We start from the raw sequence: 19,374 nt of genomic DNA on the forward strand, positions 1-19,374 counted from the left end.
GTTCGAGAGTCATCACATCTTACAATGTATGATATAATGCTTCTGCCTTTGTAAAACAGTCTGTTCTCTGATTTGCAATGAGCATTGCCTGGAGATATCCACTAGTATGTACAATAGTTTGAATTGTGGCAAGAGTAAATACATTTGCCTCCCATTGGAAACATAAACACAGCTGCCATGTTACTCATAAGTATGCAATTGTATTAATTCTTGTGTTAACAGATCATAGGAATTGGGCTTTGTGGTGTATTTGAGCTTATAAAAGAGACTAGGTTCTCTCATCCTGCACTGTGTCTGAGAAGTTTACAGGCTCTACTCGACATGCTTCAGGGGCAACAACCAGAAGGCCTCCAGTCGGAACCACCTGATGTTCTAGGTAAGGTTAATAACCCCAGCCAAGTTTTGGATCTATCAAGATATTTGAAAATTTAACAACATTTTGAAAAACATTAATTAGATTGTCTAAGATTGTTCTGTACAGCTAGATGTAACGCCCTCACATGAGTGGTTGGCTGTATATTTGTAGCAGAAATTATTGATTGCCTTTATATTTTAACACTCCCTCCCCCTTTGCCTACACATTTGCTAGTATTAATGCAGGCTATTACATCTTGGACAGTGGAGAAAACATGTCCATGATTACTGTCGGTGTTGTCCTGTGCTTTACAGACATATCTATTTTCCCGTCCTCTTAGATGGAATCCTCTGGTATTCTGAGTGATTCCACCTAGTAGTTCTAATGGGGACTTCATAAACATATCAGAATTGAGGCAGATTCAAGTGTCAGGCTTCATGAATGCAGTAGAGCCAAGTTAGTGATCCATACTATAGATTATGTATTTTTTTGATATTCAGTGCATGTCATGCACTAGTAAGAAAGAAAATGACCAGAGTTTTGAAGTGTTACTGAAGCTTCAATTCGTCACCTAAAATTGTATAATGCCGCATGCAAACTGGTTGAAACAAACGTAGTAAAGTTTGTTTTCCATTGTGTTAAGCCCATCAATTAATGTGGTGTAACTTGTTCATGGCTGCTGCTGCACAAGAGCTTGGTCTTGAGAAAAAGTTGGATATTTTGATTTTTTTTTTTTCCCCTCCACTTTTTGGGCCCAAGTTTCGGCCTCAGTTGCTCATGATTTTTTGGAGCAACTGGTGTAGAACGGAGTATCTTAGAAATTCAAATTCGCGGCATTTAGTTTGCTCCAGTTCTAGTCAGTTAGAACAGTTTCACTTTGGAACAGAATTTTTTTTCAAAAGGGGGCGTGTCCGGCCACTTACGCCTGTTTTCAAAGTTTCGGCAGTGAAAACTTATTCCAAACTAACTTAGAATGGAGTAAGTGAAGATTTTTGTACGCTCGAAAAAACCTTGTCTACTCTTTAGAAAATCAGGCGTAGGTTACAAATTAGGCGTAGGGAACGGGGAGGGGGGGGGGGGGGGGGGGAAGGGAAGTCATTAAATTCTATCATCAATCCTTAGTTATACTTATACAAATATTATACAAATAAATCCAACCTGAATTAAAATTTATAAGCAAAGAAAAGATTAAATAAACCATGTTCCTACCTGTGTGAAACAGCAGCAGCGTGCTTCAGGCAGGCCTTTCATGTTGGAGACAGGCATGGGTGTGGCATCAGTGTCTCGACGGCAGCCCCAACAGCGGCAGCAAGCAGCCTTCGAGCTGAGCTGCTGTGCTGCAGACAGGCCTTCATTCTGTTAGTGGCTGGCCGGCAGCCGAAGGATCAACACACCGGATGCACGCAGCTTTTCAAGGGGGCTGAGGCCATTCGGCCATGGGATAGGAGCGGCGTCAGTGGCTGGCCGGCAGCCGAAGGATCAACACCATACGCAGGCAGCTTTTCAAGGGGGTTGAGGCCATTCGGCCACGCTTAAGGGGCGGCGTCAGTGGCTCGACGGCATCAGAGTCCTTTTTTAAAATAGCCGAGTGCCAATGTTTGTTTCACACTGCGCGTGCACGCACGCTCCAACGCGCATGCGCAGGGTTTCCGGCACCACGTTGGCTCATTTAAATTGGACCCGCCCCCCCCCCCCCACTACTTACAGAATCAGCGAGAGTGTTTGGCTCCGCCCCCTGCTGTGAAGAGCGCGCCGCGCCAAGCTGAGATCGAGCTCCGAGGAGCCGGAGAATATCGAAGTTTTTTTCGAGCGCACTTTTAGGCGCGAAGAACAGGCGTCCAGCTCGGAGGTGCGCCGTTTTCGGCGCGGGCCGAAACTTGGGGCCTTTAAAACTTGCATTAAATTATAAATAGCATATTACATGAGTTTGCATTCTGATTTCCATATGGGTAAAATATAGATAACTGTCTTTCAAAAATAAAAGATCTCTCTCTCTCTCTCTCTCTTTTGCTCTCTCTCTTTTGCTCTCTCTTTTGCTCTCTCTTTTGCTCTCTCTTTCGCTCTCGCTCTCGCTCTCGCTCTCGCTCTCGCTCTCGCTCTCGCTCTCGCTCTCGCTCTCGCTCTCGCTCTCGCTCTCGCTCTCGCTCTCGCTCTCGCTCTCGCTCTCGCTCTCGCTCTCTCTCACGGTCTGGCGCTCTCGCTGCCCCTCTCTGGTCCATGTCCATGGTAAACTTAAAAATAATTTAAGGGTTGGTGGGGGAGAGAAGAGGTTTCTCTCATTAATATTTCTGAGATGCCGTTTATGGGTGAAAGTGAAAGATCTGATCATATTTATTTGACTCCGAATAGTCACAAAAATGATGCATTGATCCATTCATGTCCAAGTAATGAATCTTAATAGACCCTTTTGTGATTTTGTCCGCAGAATCTCTTTTCCATTTATTGTTAGAAACAACAATAAGAAGCACTGGAATGGCAGACAATATCAGCCAGTCACTGACCGCTTTATCTTGTGCCTGCCTCTTCAGTTTGGTAGTTGCTTGGGGAGATACAGGCAAGATTCTACAGGCTGTGTCAGCAATTCTTACCAGTAATGGCAGCCATGCTTGCCAACCTATTCAGGTAAATTGATTTTGGTCAATTTGGTAAATTTGCTTTGTAATTCTAGAGTTTAAAATGCGCTCCCGCTAATTGAAATTTTCATGACTTGAGATCGATAGATTTTTGTTTGGTACGGGTATGAAGCAAAGGTAGGTAAATGGGAGTTGAGGTACAGATTAGCCTGAATGTAACAGCAATATGGAAATTTGAGGTAGGATAGCAGTTTAGTAAGTGTATTTAGTGCAGCAGTAGTATGAAGGATTTTTTTTTTTTGCAAAACCAAGGTAAACGGCCATGGTCAATCGTGAAGACACCGTTGGAAGTGCAAGGTAAGGTGAGTTAGGAAGTTGTGATTAGGTGATGCCAGGCTTGGGTTTTAAAATGTTTGAAGAAAAGTCTGACCAAGCTAACTTCTAAAGTTTTGAGATCCTGGAAACAATGGAGTTAGGAGTAGGGGACTGCACAGCAAGTCTTCATCTCAGTGCAGTGCGATCACAGGACGGAGGAAGAGATGTAGGGTAGTGTATTTGGAGGTTAGAAGGAAGCCGAAAGGAAAGTTCAGAAGAGGATGGATTGTAATTGTATTGATAAACGAAAGACCAAAATGGATGTGACTGAGATTGGAGGTGAGTGATGGATCGCCTGCACAATAAGCTTTCCCTTGAGTGTGAGGGGTGCTGAAAGACCATCTTCAAATAGGACATCAAGAGCTAGGCAAGTGTCTAAATTATACATACTAAATCGCTTTTCATTCTGTTCTCATGTATTTGAATTTTTGACTCTCTGGTAACACTTGGGAAAAATGAATTTAATTTTTATTAAATATAAAGCTTTGCAAATGTGTATTTATTGCTCAGACCACAAAACAGTGCATTAATTAATTTTACTTGCAGACTACAACCTATGTGAGATACTTTTGATATTTTGTACATGGAAGCCATCCATAATGGTTATTTGCACAATAAAACAGATCTCTGGGGATAGGGTTTTAATTGCACCATAAGAAGGGGTAATTCAGCAAAAAAAATTTATTCTCTTCACTTCACTAAAGATTTGTCAAATATAAATATGTATTAAAACATTGTCACAAAGTTTAGGTGCAACAGCACTTCCGCTACTTTTTCAGTGCTGTGATTTGAACTGTAGGTAGGCCAAGCAAATTGGAGGAGCATGTTGCTATCCAGGTACTACACAGGCTAGTCCAGTTTCCTGACTAAAATGTAATATGCTGTATAGTAAGAAGTTCAGTAGGTTCCCTAATTGTGTTCATTGCTCCAGATGTTCTGGGAGATGGAGTTTAGTGGTGTGTGCTGGATGGGTTCTGGTATAAATTATTTGATTTGTGAAATATTAGCTTAATGCAACACCTATTTTTATAAAGAAAAGTGATTTACATTTATGTGAAGGTACAAGCCATTGAGAGAATTTGCAAGGTATATCAAATGGACAACCTTGTTAATATTCATGGTGTTATGTATTTTATCCACACTATAAAGGTGTGCAATGCAAATGTGAGAAGCTGTGTTTGGATATTTCCACATGCTATAGTATCCAATAAATATCTTGCATCAAATGAAGCTAGTGCAGCTTGTTCAGGGGTGCTTATCCAGTTAGTAACTCTGTATTGTTAGCATTTTTGTGATTCCTATCTTAAAGTTTCAATATCTCTTGCTTTTAGGTGCCAACTATTTTAAATGCTCTCCAAAGGAGTGTGCAAGCAGTCTTAGTTGGAAAAATTCAAATACAGGACTGGTTCAGTAATGGAATAAAGAAGGTAGCTTTAATGCACAAATGGATTCTAAAGGAGGTATTCACCGATGAAGATGATTGGTGCCTACTACAGAGTGATGGCTCATTCCTGTATCTGTTGGCTAAAGATGGATTGTACAAAATTGGTTCTGGTTACAGTGGGACAGTCAGGGTAAGTAAACATTTTTACAATTGCGCAGTTACAAACTGAGTGTTTTAAAGTTATGCATGTATATAATTTAAAAAAAAAATTATATTTCATATCATGAATAAAGTGTCCAATACATCTGAGAAGACAGATTTTGAAGCTAAGCCAAATATGCTGTGTTGCAGTGCTTGGTCAGTTTTTTGTGTAACCATCATCGGTTTGCCTTAACATATTGCTTCTTGAAACAAGTCTTTTTATGCTAGTGCCACAGTGTTGCCATATCTAGTTGCCCTGCCTCATAGCAATTATTTGTATAACTGATTGGCTTAGCAAGCCATTTCAGAGGGCATTAAGAGTTAGCCACATAGTGTAGGCCAAACAAGGTAGGGATGGCAGGTTCTGTTTCCTGAAAGATGTTGGCGTGCAAGTTGGGTTTTGAATGACAAACATCAACCAACATAAGCATCGACCAACTTCCATATTCATTTTTAGTGGTGCCAGCTGTCAATGTGCCAGATTTTTAAATCAAATTCAATTTCAAAGCTCGCCATACTGAACTCAATCTCTGGATTGGCAGTCCAGTACAATAACTATTATTCCACTGTATCCTTGTAATATTAGGCTGTTCAATTTTTCAAATGTTTTTGTAAAGTTGTAGAATTTGCATACACTTTATGATGGATTTAAGTTCTGCACTTTAAGCGAGGTTAATTTCTGGGTGTGTCCTGCAACTTCAGAAATCTTGGCATTGAGGGAATGTGGCATTAGTCATATCGAAGAGGAAATTTCCAAGCTGATTTTTCTCAAGTGGAGGAATTTTTGTTCTCCTGTGCTTCTGTTGATTTTGTGTTGTTTCAAGGCCAGTAGGATGTGAAAATCTTCTGAACCTGCTGGGAGTATGAGCCAATTGTTCAAGCAGCAAAAACCAAGAAGCAAAAATCATGGCTTCAGGGTTGCAACCATTAACCTCAGAAATGTGTATTCAATGTGGCAGTTGATGCAGAACTGTACATGGTTTCTGTGCTTGCAGCTACTTGCCAGATATTTCCAATACCTTTCCACATTGTTGCAGCTTCTAGGGTTTTCCTGAATTGTTGTTAGTGTATCTCCATCTTCAAGATTTGTGTATTTGTGTGTGCTTGTTTTAGCCACTGTCCCTGAATTCGAGATACGCGAAATGCATGTGCCGAAACCAGGAACTTGAGATCTGTCAAGAATCCTCATCCGAAAGTAAAGGGCCTCCGCGGGCGGACAGCTGGGCTATTTGCCCAATTCCTGCCCAGCGAATGCCGTTGAAATTCTTATGACTGATAAAAGCAAATTGATCTGACCAAAAATCAAGCCATTGAATAGATTTGAGGACATTACAATGAACCTCCCCCCTCGGGAAAGGAACTAGGAGGAAACCACAATTGTAACCTTTCTATGATGTCATCTTGCCTAACAGCAACATTTTCCAAGAGCTGAAGCAGAGTCTTCTTACAAGGTCCCAAGTTATCTAATGTCATCTTTACTTGTTCAGATTGGGCAGTGATGTATTACATCAAAACATTTTTTGTTATTCTTATACTTTATTTTGTTTATGCACTTGAATATTGCCTGCTCATGTAGTTGTTTACTGAAAAAGATTTGAAGAAAAAATATTGGAATCATAAAAAGGTGCAAGATAAATTCACTCGAGCACCATCAGAAGAAACAGTTGAGAAAATGAGGAGATCTCTAGTTTATTTGATAAGATGGATAGATTCAGTCCCGATTTAATAACTGCTGAAGCTTGCTTTTTGTTTGGGGCAATTCCATTGTTTTAATACTCGTAACAGGCTAGATCTATTTGCTTATTCAGTGATAAATGGTTTTCTTTGCGTCTATATCTTTGTTCAGAAATAGTTTGTTGAAGTGGTTTGTGGCTTAATTGAAACGTTAACATATGGATTGAAAGACTATGCAGGAAATGACTTTGTCTCTCAATGCAGAGACATTAGATAACTTCTGTAGACATGTGGAGCTCAGTTTTCCCCAGTGATATGTGCCGTTTATTTTGGAGCAGGCTCTTTTTGGCCTAAGTTGAAAAACCAGGAGTTTCCACAATTAATTTGCACCAGTGTAACTCAGTTATGGTTTTTTTCAGGCAAAGGGGGTATAACCAGTCACCCGCGCCAATTCTGGTCATTTATGGAAGTTTGGCCAGCTGAGAGTTACTCCAGTTGTGCTTAGGCCAGCGTATGTGACCTCTCCAAAAAAAAAAACCCTTGCGGAGAGTTAAATAAATTGCCGCAAGTAAGGAAATCAGTGCAGCAAGTAAGGAAATCAGTGCCCGGACAGACAGTAAAAGAATTGAAAAACACATAGCAGCAACTTACCTCCAATCCTGCCTGAAGGCTGTCCAGGCCCATTCTAGGTCCCCATTCTCTTGGTCCGGTCTCATTCTTGGTCCCTGATTCATACACAATGCTTCACTTTGCAGCCTCAGTTCGCATTGTGTCCCTGGTTACCATGGCTGGGATCTTTTTGGCGCAGATCAAGGCTCCACCCCCAAAACTAAAGGACCGGTTAGGCCATGCCAAAATGAAGAAATCCAATGGGGAACTTAGAACATTTTTTTTTGGCGTACTTGGGCCCCCAAAAATCGGGCATAACTCTGCAAGTATGCCAAAAAAAAGCTTTGGGCAAAATTGAGCCCATTAACAGTAAAAGGGTTGTCAGGACCGGTGGGGCCGATTAGGGGCCAAAAATGAAAATATGTTGGTAGAGGCAGAAGGCATGACTGAGGTACTTAATGCGTGCTTTGTATCGGTGTTTACCAAGGAAAAGGACTTGCCAAAGCTGTGGTAAACAAGGAGGTTCTCTAGATACTCAGATAAAAATAGATGAAGTACTGGAAAGGCTGTCAGTACTTCAAAGTCGATAAATCACCCGGTCTGGATGGGATGCATCCTAGGTTGCTGAGGGAAGTATGAGTAGAAATTGCAGAGGTGCGGGCCACAATCTTCCAATCCTCCTTAACTACAGGGGTGGTGCCAGAGGATTGCAAATGTTACACCCTTGTTCAAAAAAGGGGAGGCGGATAAATCTGGCAATAACAGGACAGTCAGTTTAACGTCAGTAGTAGGGAAGCTTTCAGAAACAATGGGTCCAAGTTCGGGCCGCGCCTAAAACGGCGCAGCCCGGACCTGGACGCCCGTTTTTCACGCCACAAAGTGTGCCTAAAAAAAACTTACCTATTCTCCGGCTTCCTGCAGGTCCTCTGCAGTTGGGTGCGGCGCAGCACGAGCTGTATGTGGCGGAGCCAGGTCCCTGCGCTGAAAACAGTGTCGGGACCTCTGCACATGCGCGCTACAGTGGGCGCGCATGTGCAGTAGCTCCAGGCGCCCAAAAGTGTGGGAGGGCCCGAAGCGCGCAGCCCTTAGCCCTGGCCGAATGGCCTCACTGGGGCTGCGTGAATAAGGCACCTCCCCCCCCCCCCGACCCGACGCCCCCCCCCCCGGACCACCGCGACCCCCCCCCCCCCCCCCCCGCCAAGACTCGACGCCGCCTACCTGTAAATCCAACCCGAGCCTTGGGCCTGGCCGTTTCCCCCTCCCCCCCCCCCCCCCCCCCCTCCTCTCCCTTCCCTCTCCCCCCCCCCCCCCCTCCCTCCCTTCCTTCCCTCCCTCCCTTCCTTCCTTCTCCCCATCTCCCCTCTCCTCCTCCCCACCCCCATTCCCCCCTCTCCTCCTCCCCAACCCCCTCCTCACCCCCCCTTCTCTCTACCTCCGCCCCCCTTCTCCCCCTCCCACCCCTGTCAGAAACACAGACACTGACAGACAGAGAGTGAGAGACACACAAACACACTGGGGGGGCCGTCCCAGCACGCTGTTGGAGGACTCCCGGTGCTGCAGTCAGTAAGTAGAAAATGTTTTGTTTTATTGATTTAAAAAAAAATTTTTTTTTTTAATGAATTTTTTGATTGATTTATTGGTTGATTTATTGGTGTATTTATTATTGATGGTGGCTCTATTTGTAAAACGGAAGTGTTTAATGTTTGTAAAATTCCCTTTTAAACCCCCCTCCCCCCATTCCCTACGCCTAATTTGTAACCTACGCCTGATTTTCTAAAGTGTAGACAAGATTTTTTCGAACGTACAAAAATCTTCACTTACTCCATTCTAAGTTAGTTTGGAGTAAGTTTTCACTGCCGAAACTTTGAAAACAGGCGTAAGTGGCCGGACACGCCCCCTTTTGAAAAAAAAATTCTGTTCCAAAGTGGAACTGTTCTAACTGACTAGAACTGGAGCAAACTAAATGCCGAGAATTTCAAATTTCTCAGATACTCCGTTCTAAACCAGTTGCTCCAAAAAAACAGGAGGAACTCAGGCCGAAACTTGGCCCCAATAATCTGGGAGAAAATTAACAGCCACTTGGACAAGCATGGACTAACAAAGGAGAACCAACACGGATTTGTTAAAGGCAAATAGTGATTGACGAGCTTGATTTGAGCTTTTTGATGAGGTAATAGAGAGTGGTTGAGAGCAGTGCAATTGAAGTTGTGCTTATGAACTTTCAAATGGCATTTTGATAAAGTACCACATAATAGGCTTGTTAGTAAAATTGGAGCCTGTGAGATATAAGTGATGGTAGCAGCATTGGTAGAAAATTGGCTAAGGGATAGAAAAAACAGTGTTGTGGTGAATGGCTGTTTTTCGGACTGGAGAAAAGTATACAGCGGTGTTCCCCAAAGTTCAGTACAGGGACCACTGCTGTTTTTGATGTACATCAAGACTTGGGGGTACAGGGAACAATTTTGAAATTTGTAAATGATGCAAAACTTTGAAGTGTAGTAAACAATGAGGAAGATAATAATAGACTTCTAAGACAGGCAGGTGAAATGGGTGGACACATGGCAGATAAAATTCAATGCAGAAAAGTGTGAGGTAATGCATTTTCGTAGGAAGAATGAGGAAAGCCAATATAAGCTAAATGGTACAATTTAAAAGGGGTGCAAGATCAGAGAGATCTCGGTGCTTGAGCACAGCTCTTTTGAAGGTGGCAGCACAGGTTAACAAAGTATATGGGACCCTCGGCTCCATAAATGGAGCAAAGTGATTATCTGCAGGAACATTCTTGTGTCCTTCTGCGCTTGCGCGCTGTCACCGAGGTCTGGCCATGTATGTGCAGTACCCCACAGTTGTGGCTGCAGTGCAGTGTAGTGTGGGCCATGCCTGCTCAGCTCTGGGTGAAAGCCCGAGAGAGAGAGAGAAGATCATGAATCCGTGGGGAGGGACTTGGGCATGGTCAGGAACCTGGTGGGGGAAGAAGGTCAGGAACTTTGGCAGTGGGGGGAGAAAGTCAGAAACTTGTTTGGGAGGATGGAAGAAAGTCTTAACATGCGAGGATGAGCTCTTTCTGTTCTGTCTGGAGTAGGCGGTCAGAATGGCTCGAATTACAACTTGAAAAGTAACTGATAAAGTAGGCAGAATATTACACATTCCAGAGAAATTGCTGAGTGTGTAATGTCCTCCAAGGGGACCAATCGGCAATCAGGACTTGTCATCCAAGGGGACCAATGAGAGCTTTCGGTGTTGCAAATTAACGTCCTAAATAGTGGCATAGAATACAAAAGCCAGGAATTTATGCTAAACCTATATAAAACACTAGTTCAGCCCCAGCTGGAGTATTGTGTTCAATTCTGGGCACCACATTTTAGGAAGGAAGTGAAGGCTTTTGAGAGGGTACAGAAGATACTTACTGGGATAGTTTCAGGGATGAGGGATTACAATTGTGTGGTTAGACTGGAAAAGCTAGGGTTGTTCTCAAATCCAATATTTTTTCTTCTAATTGTTTTCAGTATCAAAAGGCTAAGAGGAGATCTGATAGTGGTCCTTAAAACCATGAAAGGTTTAGAGTGAGTAAATAAAGAGAAACTTTCCCATGGCTGAAAGGTTAATGACTCGAGGCAGAGATTTAAGATGATTGGCAAAAGAACCAGAGGTAAGATGAGGAAAAACTTTTTTTATGCAATGAGTGGTCGGTTGGGATTTGGAATGTACTGCCTGCTGGGCTGGTGGCTTTCAAAAGGGAATTGGCTAATTACTTGAAGGAGAAAACATTGCAGTGACATTGGGAAAGAGCAGGGGACTGGGACTAACTGGATTGCTCTTCGAAAGAGCCGGTGCAGACTCGATGGGCCAAATAGCTGCCTCCTATGCTGTTATGATTCTCTGAACTATTAGAAATATGAAATTATGTCCGAGAAAAGAGTGTTGACTGTTATTGACATCTCGAGGTGCATGTTCTCAGCATTCGTTAACTCAAAAAAATGGGTGTAGCATGTAATTTTGATGGCATAAATCGCAGCGGTAGCTATTCAGCTTTAGTTATAACTGGATCCGATTGGATATTCACATTGTGCATTACATCATGAAAGTCTACAAAAGACTGTCTCTCTTCGAAAAGTCCTGTCACTTATCAAACGCTCTGTGGACCAATTTTGTTAACCTTCAGATGCGACTATTCCACTGCTCTCCTGGCCAGCCTCCCATCTTCCACCCTCCATAAACTTGACTTCATCCAAAACTCTGCTGCTCATATCCTCACTTGTACCAAGTCCCGTTCACCCATCAATCCTGTGCTTTGTCTTTTGTTGACTGATTTGTGTTTCATCAACATCTTGATTTTAAAATTCTCATCCTTTATGTTCAAATCTTTCCATGGCTTCACCCTTCCCTATCTCTGTAACCTCCTCCAGCCCTACAACCCGCTGAGAACTCTGCCTTCCTCCAGCTTTGGCCTGTTGAGCATCCGCCATCCCCCCCCCCACTGTGTCTTCACACATTCATTCTCTCCCTAAACCTCTCCAACTCTGTCTTCAAAACGCTCCTTAAAATCTACCTCTGTCACCTACCATCTCCTCCTTTGGCTCGGTGTAAAGTTTTGTCTGATGACGCTCCTGTGAAGTGCCTTTTGAACATTTTACTATGTTAAAGGTGCTATATAAAGACAAGTTCTTGTTCCAGTGCCGTACTGCTTCTCCGTATTCAACCTAGAAATAAATCTGACTAATTTTTAATCTGTATACACTGGTCTGATGGTGTGCTATTTTCTGCCATTTGGGACATTTCAAAATATGATGGGCATTTCACATGATATCCAGTAAACAGTATGTTGCAATTCGGTGATAATCCGCCCTGGTCAAAGGCATCAATGATATCCTGGTAACATTGCATTGTCATTCGTCCTCAAGTGTCCGCTTGGACAGCAGTAGCACACTCAACTCTGGGTCAAACAGTTGTAGGTTCAGCTCCCAGTATTTCAGTGCATCATCTTGGCTGGCACTTCAGTGCACTACCGAGGGACTGTTGCATTCTGAGATGTTGTATTCTGGGTAAAACATTAAATCGAGGCACAGCCTACCTGTTCAGGTGGCTGTTAAAGATCCCATGGCATTATTTGAATAAGGGTAAGGGAATTATCCTCCTTGTCCTTGCCAACATTTATTCTTTAATCAGCACGAGATTGTCTAGTCATTTATCTCATTGCCACTTTTCGAACTTTGTAGTGCTCAAATTGGTGCAAACCAGGACTACAGTTCATTGGCTTTGAAGCAGTTTGGGACTTCCCGAAGATATAAAAGCAGCTATATAAATACAATTTTCTCTTCTGCTCTACAGCTGTTTCATCCATCTCTATCGCCTCTTACCTATGGTATATTTCTGTTATTACTGTTCTTTCATGATTCAATTCAACCTGTCACAGCATAGCTATCACATCTGCAGTTTGAGCTCCTCCTGTGCCTGTGCAGTCATCTAAAACATAGCCAAAGTTTTCATCTTCAGGCCCTTCCCCATTTTCATATACCCATCCACTGTTGCTGTGTTGGCCAGCTGCCCGTATGACATCAAATCATGGGTGTGCCAAAATGTATTCCAACTAGACATTGGCAAAATAGAAACTATCCTGTCCAGTTCTTCTCACACTTCAGTTCCTAATTTAGCCATCTCCCTCCCTGGCTGTATGGTCAGGCTGGAAAAAATGTGCAATATCAGTGTGCAGCTTGACCCTGAACTCTGCTTCAAGCCCCATATCCAGTCCTTCACCATGACCACTTGTTACCATCTCTGAAATATTGTCTGCCTCTATTCTTCCATTACATTTAGTGTAGCTGAAGTCCTAATACATATTGTTGACACTGCCATGCTCAACTTGTCCAATGTTCCCCTTTGTGGCTTTCCAAGCAATACCCTACACAATTCTGCCTGCATTCTTTTCCCTATTGTGTCCCTTTCACCCAAAGTGCCCTTCCCTATCTCTGTAGTCTCCTCTAGCCCTACAACCCTCCGAGATCTATGCACTCTGACAATTCTGGCCTCTTGTGCATTCACTATTTTAATCGCTCCACCAGCTCCCCGGCCCCAAGCTCTGAAACTCCCTCCCTAAACCGCTCCACCTCACTACCTCTCTCCTTTTTAAGACACTGCTTAAAACCTACCTCTTTGACCAAGCTTTTGGTTGTCTCTCCTAATATCTCTGTGACTTGGTATTGTTTCAATCTTGGCTTACCTTGACTGTCTCTCCGTCCCCCAGGTTATTGATTTCAAAATCCTTCTGCTCTTCCACAAATCCATCCATGGCTTCACTTCACCCAAGCTCTGCAATGTCCTCCGGTTAAGTGCTAGGATGCTTCTGTTATCTGTTAAAGCAACCGATTTGTATAACTGTTCATAAATACAGGTTGAGCGTCCGAAATTCGGAATGTTCCAGAATCCGGACACCGGGCCGATCTGTGGTGAAGTCGGAAAATATTCAGAAATCCGTACTCCCCCGCCCTGACCTCACCCCCTTACCTCGGCGGCCCTACCCTGCCTGACCCCACCTACCTCTGCCCAGGCAAAGACATTCCAAAATCCGGAAATACACTGAATCTCGGTCTCAAGGTTTCCGGATTTCGGACGTCACACTGACTCCAATTGATGATTAGTGCCTATCTTAATGATTTGGATAAAACAATCTTTTCTTTGGTAGTGATGTAAAATACTATTGAGGATCTGGTGATTTTTTTTAAAAGTTGGAATGGGATAGTACAAGGAGGTAGTGCCATGTATATGAAGATTCTGCCATGTCACTTAATATCTTGTTATAATGGCCCCAAGTTTCCACACGCGGCAAAACAGGTGCCCCTCCGAACTGGGCGCCCGTTTTTCGTGCCGAAAAGGGCGCCTGAAAAAAAACGTACTATTCTCGAGCGCTTTGCAGCTCGATGTCTGCCTGGCGCGGAGCCTACCACTCGCGCCGATTTTGTAAGTGGGAGGGTACCATTTAAATGAGTTTTTTTTGTGCCTGCAACCCTGCGCGTGCGCGTTGGAGCGTTCGCGCACACGCAGTGTGAAGGAAACATTGGCACTCGGCCATTTTTGTAGTTCTTTGTAGCTGTTCAATTTTTAAAATTTTTTTAATAAAACCACATTGCCCTTCCCTGATCAGCACTGAGGCTTCTTGCAGCAGTGAGAAGGCTGCAGGAAGCCTCAGAAGTTGAGGCAGCCGTTTCCCCACGGGCCCGACCGAAGGCAGGGGGGCCTCCCCCTTCCCCGCCGTCGGAAATGGCTGCATCAACTTATGAGGCTTCCTGTAGCCTTCTCACTGCCTCCTCCCCCCCTGCTGCCGTCGGGAACGGCTGCCTCCTCCCTGCCGTCGGTCGGTCGGGCCCTCACTGCCTCTCCCCCCCCCCCCCCCCCCCCCCCCGCTGCCGTCGGGAACAGCTGCCTCAACTTGTGAGGCTTCCTGCAGCCATCTCCCTGCCTGAAGCACTTTCACACAGGTAGGAACATAGTTTATTTAATCTTTTCTTTACTTATACAAATAATTCCAACCTGAATAAAAATTTATAAATATAACTAAGGATTTATTGTAGAATGTAGAAACATAGGGCCCAAGTTACCACATGATTTGCGCCTGATTTTTAGGAGCAACTGGTGGAGAACGGACTATTTTAGAAATCGCAATTCTCCACATTTTTTTTTCTGCAGTTCTAGTCAGGTAGAACAGTTCTAGTTTAGAACAGAATTTTTTCTTCAAAAGGGGGCGTGTCCGGCCACTGACGCCTGATTTGAAAGTTTCCACAGTGAAAATGTACTCCAAACTAAAGTAGAATGGAGCCAGTGAAGATTTTTGTAGAACTGAAAAAACCTGTTCTACACATTAAAAAATCAGGCGCAGGTTACAAATTAGGCGTCCAGAACGAGGGGGGGGGGGGGGGGGAGGGAAGTCATTAAATTCGATAATAAATCCTTATTTATACTTCTACAAATATTATACAAATAAATCCAACCTGAATAAACATTTATAAGCCACGAAAAGATTTCTACCTAGAGAGAGAGAGAGAGAGAGAGAGACGTCGGGTCGGGGAACAGGAGCGCGGGTCGGGTCAGTCGGTGGGGGGCGGGGGGGGGGGGAGCGGGTGTCGGGTCGGCGGGGGGTGAGAGTGAGTGTCGGGTCTGGTCAGGCGGGGAGCAGGAGTTGGCCGTGGAAGGAGCCCCAGTGAGGCCATTGGGCCAGGGGTCGGGGCTGCGTGCTTCGGGCCCCTCCCACACAGTTCGGCGCCTGGAGCTACTGCACTTGCGTGCCGACTGTAACGCGCATGTGCAGAGGTCCCGGCACTGTTTTCAGCGCCGGGACCTGGCTCCGCCCCCCCACAGCTCGTGCTGGCTGCGCCAAGGGCCAGAGGAGCTGTAAGTAGGTGCAGACTACCGAGGTTTTTTTTAGGCGCGAAAAACGGGCGCCCAGCTCGGAGGGGCGCCCGTTTTTTTTCTTGTGGAAACTTGGGCCCATAGAAAATAGGTGCAGGAGTAGGCCATTCAGCCCTTCTAGCCTGCACCGCCATTCAATGAGTTCATGGCTGAACATGCAACTTCAGTACCCACTTCCTGCTTTCTCGCCATACCCCTTGATCCCCCGAGTAGTAAGGACTTCATCTAACTCCCTTTTGAATATATTTAGTGAATTGGCCTCAACTACTTTCTGTGGTAGAGAATTCCACAGGTTCACCACTCTCTGGGTGAAGAAGTTTCTCCTCATCTCGGTCCTAAATGGCTTACCCCTTATCCTTAGACTGTGACCCCTGGTTCTGGACTTCCCCAACATTGGGAACATTCTTCCTGCATCTAACCTGTCTAAACCCGTCAGAATTTTAAACGTTTCTATGAGGTCCCCTCTCATTCTTCTGAACTCCAGTGAATACAAGCCCAGTTGATCCAGTCTTTCTTGATAGGTCAGTCCCACCATCCCGGGAATCAGTCTGGTGAATCTTCACTGCACTCCCATGTAATGACTTCCCTTCCCCCCCCCCCCCCCCCCCCCACCTCGTTCCGGACGCCTAATTTGTAACCTGCGCCTGATTTTTTTAATGTGTAGACAAGGTTTTTTCAGGCCTACAAAAATCTTCACTTGCTCCATTCTAAGTTAGTTTGGAGTACGTTTTCACTGTGGAAACTTTCAAATCAGGCGTCAGTGGCTGGACACGCCCCCTTTTGAAAAAAAAATTCTGTTCAAAAGTGAAACTGTTCTACCTGACTAGAACTGGAGCAAACTAAATGTGGAGAATTGCGATTTCTAAGATACTCCGTTCTCCACCAGTTGCTCCTAAAAAATCAGGAGCAAATCATGTGGAAACTTGGGGCCTTAGCTTCATAACAGTACTTTCGTGCACTGTAAGCCATGTTTGGAAATTGGCAGCAGTGCTTGGGATCAAACAGTGGATCACAGCAGGGAGCATAATAAAGTATTCAAGGACTTGAGCATGTACTACACTATGGGAAGTCTGTGCAATGCTTGGTGGTGCCCTATTAATTATTCTGTCTTTATGTTCCCAACAATCCGGACCAGATTTTTGAGACCTCTGACTTTATCATCATTGTGTCAAAAATTCTTCTTTATATAGGGAAAGAGCCAGTGACCTCTAATAAATGTCAGATTTTTCAGCATCTCCCTGAGCAGTACTTACAGTATTCTTCAAGGTTCCAGTGCTATCTGCGACCACAAGACAACATTGGCCTGAAAATTGCGGTCGGAGGCTTCCTGCGAGCGGATGCCTCCGACCAAAACCTTGTCTCTGGAAGTACTTGATCGTCCCGGAGGAACGTATACCAGTCCGAGGCCTAGACGCGCAGCCCAGCATGTGGGCTCATGCATCCTAGGAACATAAGCGCAATCTGGGATCATAATGTAATACTCTCATTGATAATGGTGATTTCAGTTTGTACGAGCTGCCATTGCTATCAATGAGAATACCCCAAAAATACAGAAACACAACACAATAACTAAAAAAAAACACATTTAAAATTAATTGGAATTTAATTAAATGTTTTAGGAAAAAAACATTTTTATATTTTTTTAAAAATATGTTTTAATAGGGTTAAAAATAAACTTCCCTTAATGGCAGGGTTTTTAATGTAAAAATTAGTGATAACGTTTTTTATTCTATGTTTTAAAACTCTTACGCTGGTAAAAGTAGGCTTATACGCCAGCTTTTACCAGATGTAAGACTTTGAAGGATATTTGCTGGGCAAGAGTTGGGCAAATAGCCCAAATCTCTGCCCCACGAATGTCCTTCTCCCGGGGATGCGTGCGCTCTCTTTACAGATCGCAATAGCTGGATTTCGATGCATGTGCATCCCGCCCCGAGAACCGGCATTTATGGGGCCTTTTCGGGAGTGTGCGCACATCGTACGCACCCAACGAGGCCGCAATTTTTGGGCCATTATTTTTAATGTTCATTGTGATCAGAATTGTTGTTTGCAGGCTCAACAGCTCTGTATGGTTTGAATTTCCTTCAACTATTAAATTACTTTCCCTTCAATGAATAAGATTCTTAGCAGACTGATGTGCAAGATGAAGATCTTTGTGGTGGGCACTAAATGAATCAGAAAATATGGCTGCTTAAACTGGTATTTTAGAAGGATTGCCAGATCTTCTTCTGCAACATTGTAGGCTGTAGTCTTGTGTGGCTGTACAAAGTAAAAATAATGTAAGATGAGAGGGAAAGGAAGGGTTGAGTGAGATCAAACATTTTTCCCGATGGTTATACTCAGCTTTATGTTGGTTGCAGCATGAGATTTGAAAAAAAAAAGTATTACAGCTGAATCATACATTGATTTGACTGCCTCACATCTGCTGGAAACAGTGCCAGGAATCGATGCATTTCATGGTGACATCATGGTTCTGTGCATTCTGAAACTGGATTATTAACCAATGCAAGTCTGCTTGCAAGACCAGTAGCGGGTGGTGCTAATGAAGTGTTTTTAGGTTTATGCAGTGGGCAACGTCGTGTAATACAGCTGCAGCACACATTTGCATAGCACCTTTTACTTGTGAAAATTCCCTGCGTGCTTTATAAAGGAGAAACTGACACTGAGCAGGAATTTCGGGTGCTGACAGATGATGTGGTCTGAGAGGGTTATGATTAAGCTTTTGAAAGTGGAGAGAGATTTAGCAACGTGCAAGGGTTTAGAAAGAATATTTCTCATTCATCTAGCATACTTCAGTTAGTTTAAAAGCGGGTGTAATTAAATTCAATTTGAGCAAAAGCTGCCACAAAATCGCTACTTGGCAGTAGATGCCTCTGAGTATTTCCTTTTAGCCTTAAAACATATGCTCAGTGTAATCATAAAATATGCTATCTTATTTAAACTGTGCAAGGAATTTCATCAATGAGAGGGAATTTAAGACAGTAAAATATCAAGGTCCATGTGATGCCTATATAAAGATCCTGACCTGTTGCTTCTACAATTCGTTGGAATTGTGGATAGTTGTAAAATGTGAACAATATATGTGATAATTCTGAGACTGACACAAATTGACTTGATCAAAAAGGGGAAAGATTTCCTCTTCATTGTGCATTATAGAATCATAGAAATTTATGCCACAGAAGGAGGTTTGCGTCGATGTGCACTCGGCGATTTGTGTTGTAAACCCATTGCCATTGCTCCATTGCGCTCGCCTGCCCTGAGAATGTAGGGGAGAAGTGGGATGTGTTCTGCGATGGAGCTGGGGTTTAGAGGGGGAGGAACATGTGGCTTGGACAATCTCTGGCAAATTTGATGGGGGACACCACTGCCCTGCTCTCTCTGGAAGACTCTGATCATTTCCATGACTAAGTTTGGAACCCCAAACTTGATTCATGGTCTCCATGGGAGGAGAGAGGGAAAGGGAACAGAGGTAAGGAGCAGGTAATATATAGAAGAAAGAGGAAGGGAAAGAATGAAAGAATAGCTTTTGAACATTGTCACGGGAGATCAGCAAATCAATTATTAAAATAGAACGTTTTGCAAATTATGGTGAAACAAAATAAGCTTTGGGCGTACTTTATGTACTCCTTCAGATGTATGATATAATGTACAGACGTATTTTTTAACTCGATGTAAATATAGACAAGATTACTATATCTGAGATGTTTCATTTTAAAAGGGCCATGTGTACAACTCTACTTCTCGCATAAGGAACAGAAAGGACAAAAAAGCATGGCTGGGGTTTGCACAGGTAAGATAATAATGTG

At 43.7% G+C, this 19,374-nt stretch overlaps 1 protein-coding gene across 8 annotated transcripts in view; it reads left to right on the top strand.

Moving 5' to 3' along the window:
* The first annotated feature begins 234 nt into the window (after positions 1–234).
* The window catches only part of mycbp2 (MYC binding protein 2), a 196,305-nt gene continuing 177,165 nt past the window's right edge, over positions 235–19,374 (top strand). For all 8 annotated transcript variants that reach the window (XM_070891705.1, XM_070891708.1, XM_070891712.1 and 5 more), the window contains exons 1-4: positions 235–376; positions 2,781–2,977; positions 4,635–4,877; positions 19,287–19,358. In XM_070891705.1, the coding sequence (XP_070747806.1) occupies positions 322–376; positions 2,781–2,977; positions 4,635–4,877; positions 19,287–19,358 (567 nt within the window). In that variant the 5' untranslated portion in view covers positions 235–321. The remainder of the gene's footprint in view (positions 377–2,780; positions 2,978–4,634; positions 4,878–19,286; positions 19,359–19,374) is intronic.

Source organism: Pristiophorus japonicus, chromosome 10 (genome assembly GCF_044704955.1).
Source record: "Pristiophorus japonicus isolate sPriJap1 chromosome 10, sPriJap1.hap1, whole genome shotgun sequence".
Taxonomy (NCBI): Eukaryota; Metazoa; Chordata; class Chondrichthyes; family Pristiophoridae; genus Pristiophorus; species Pristiophorus japonicus.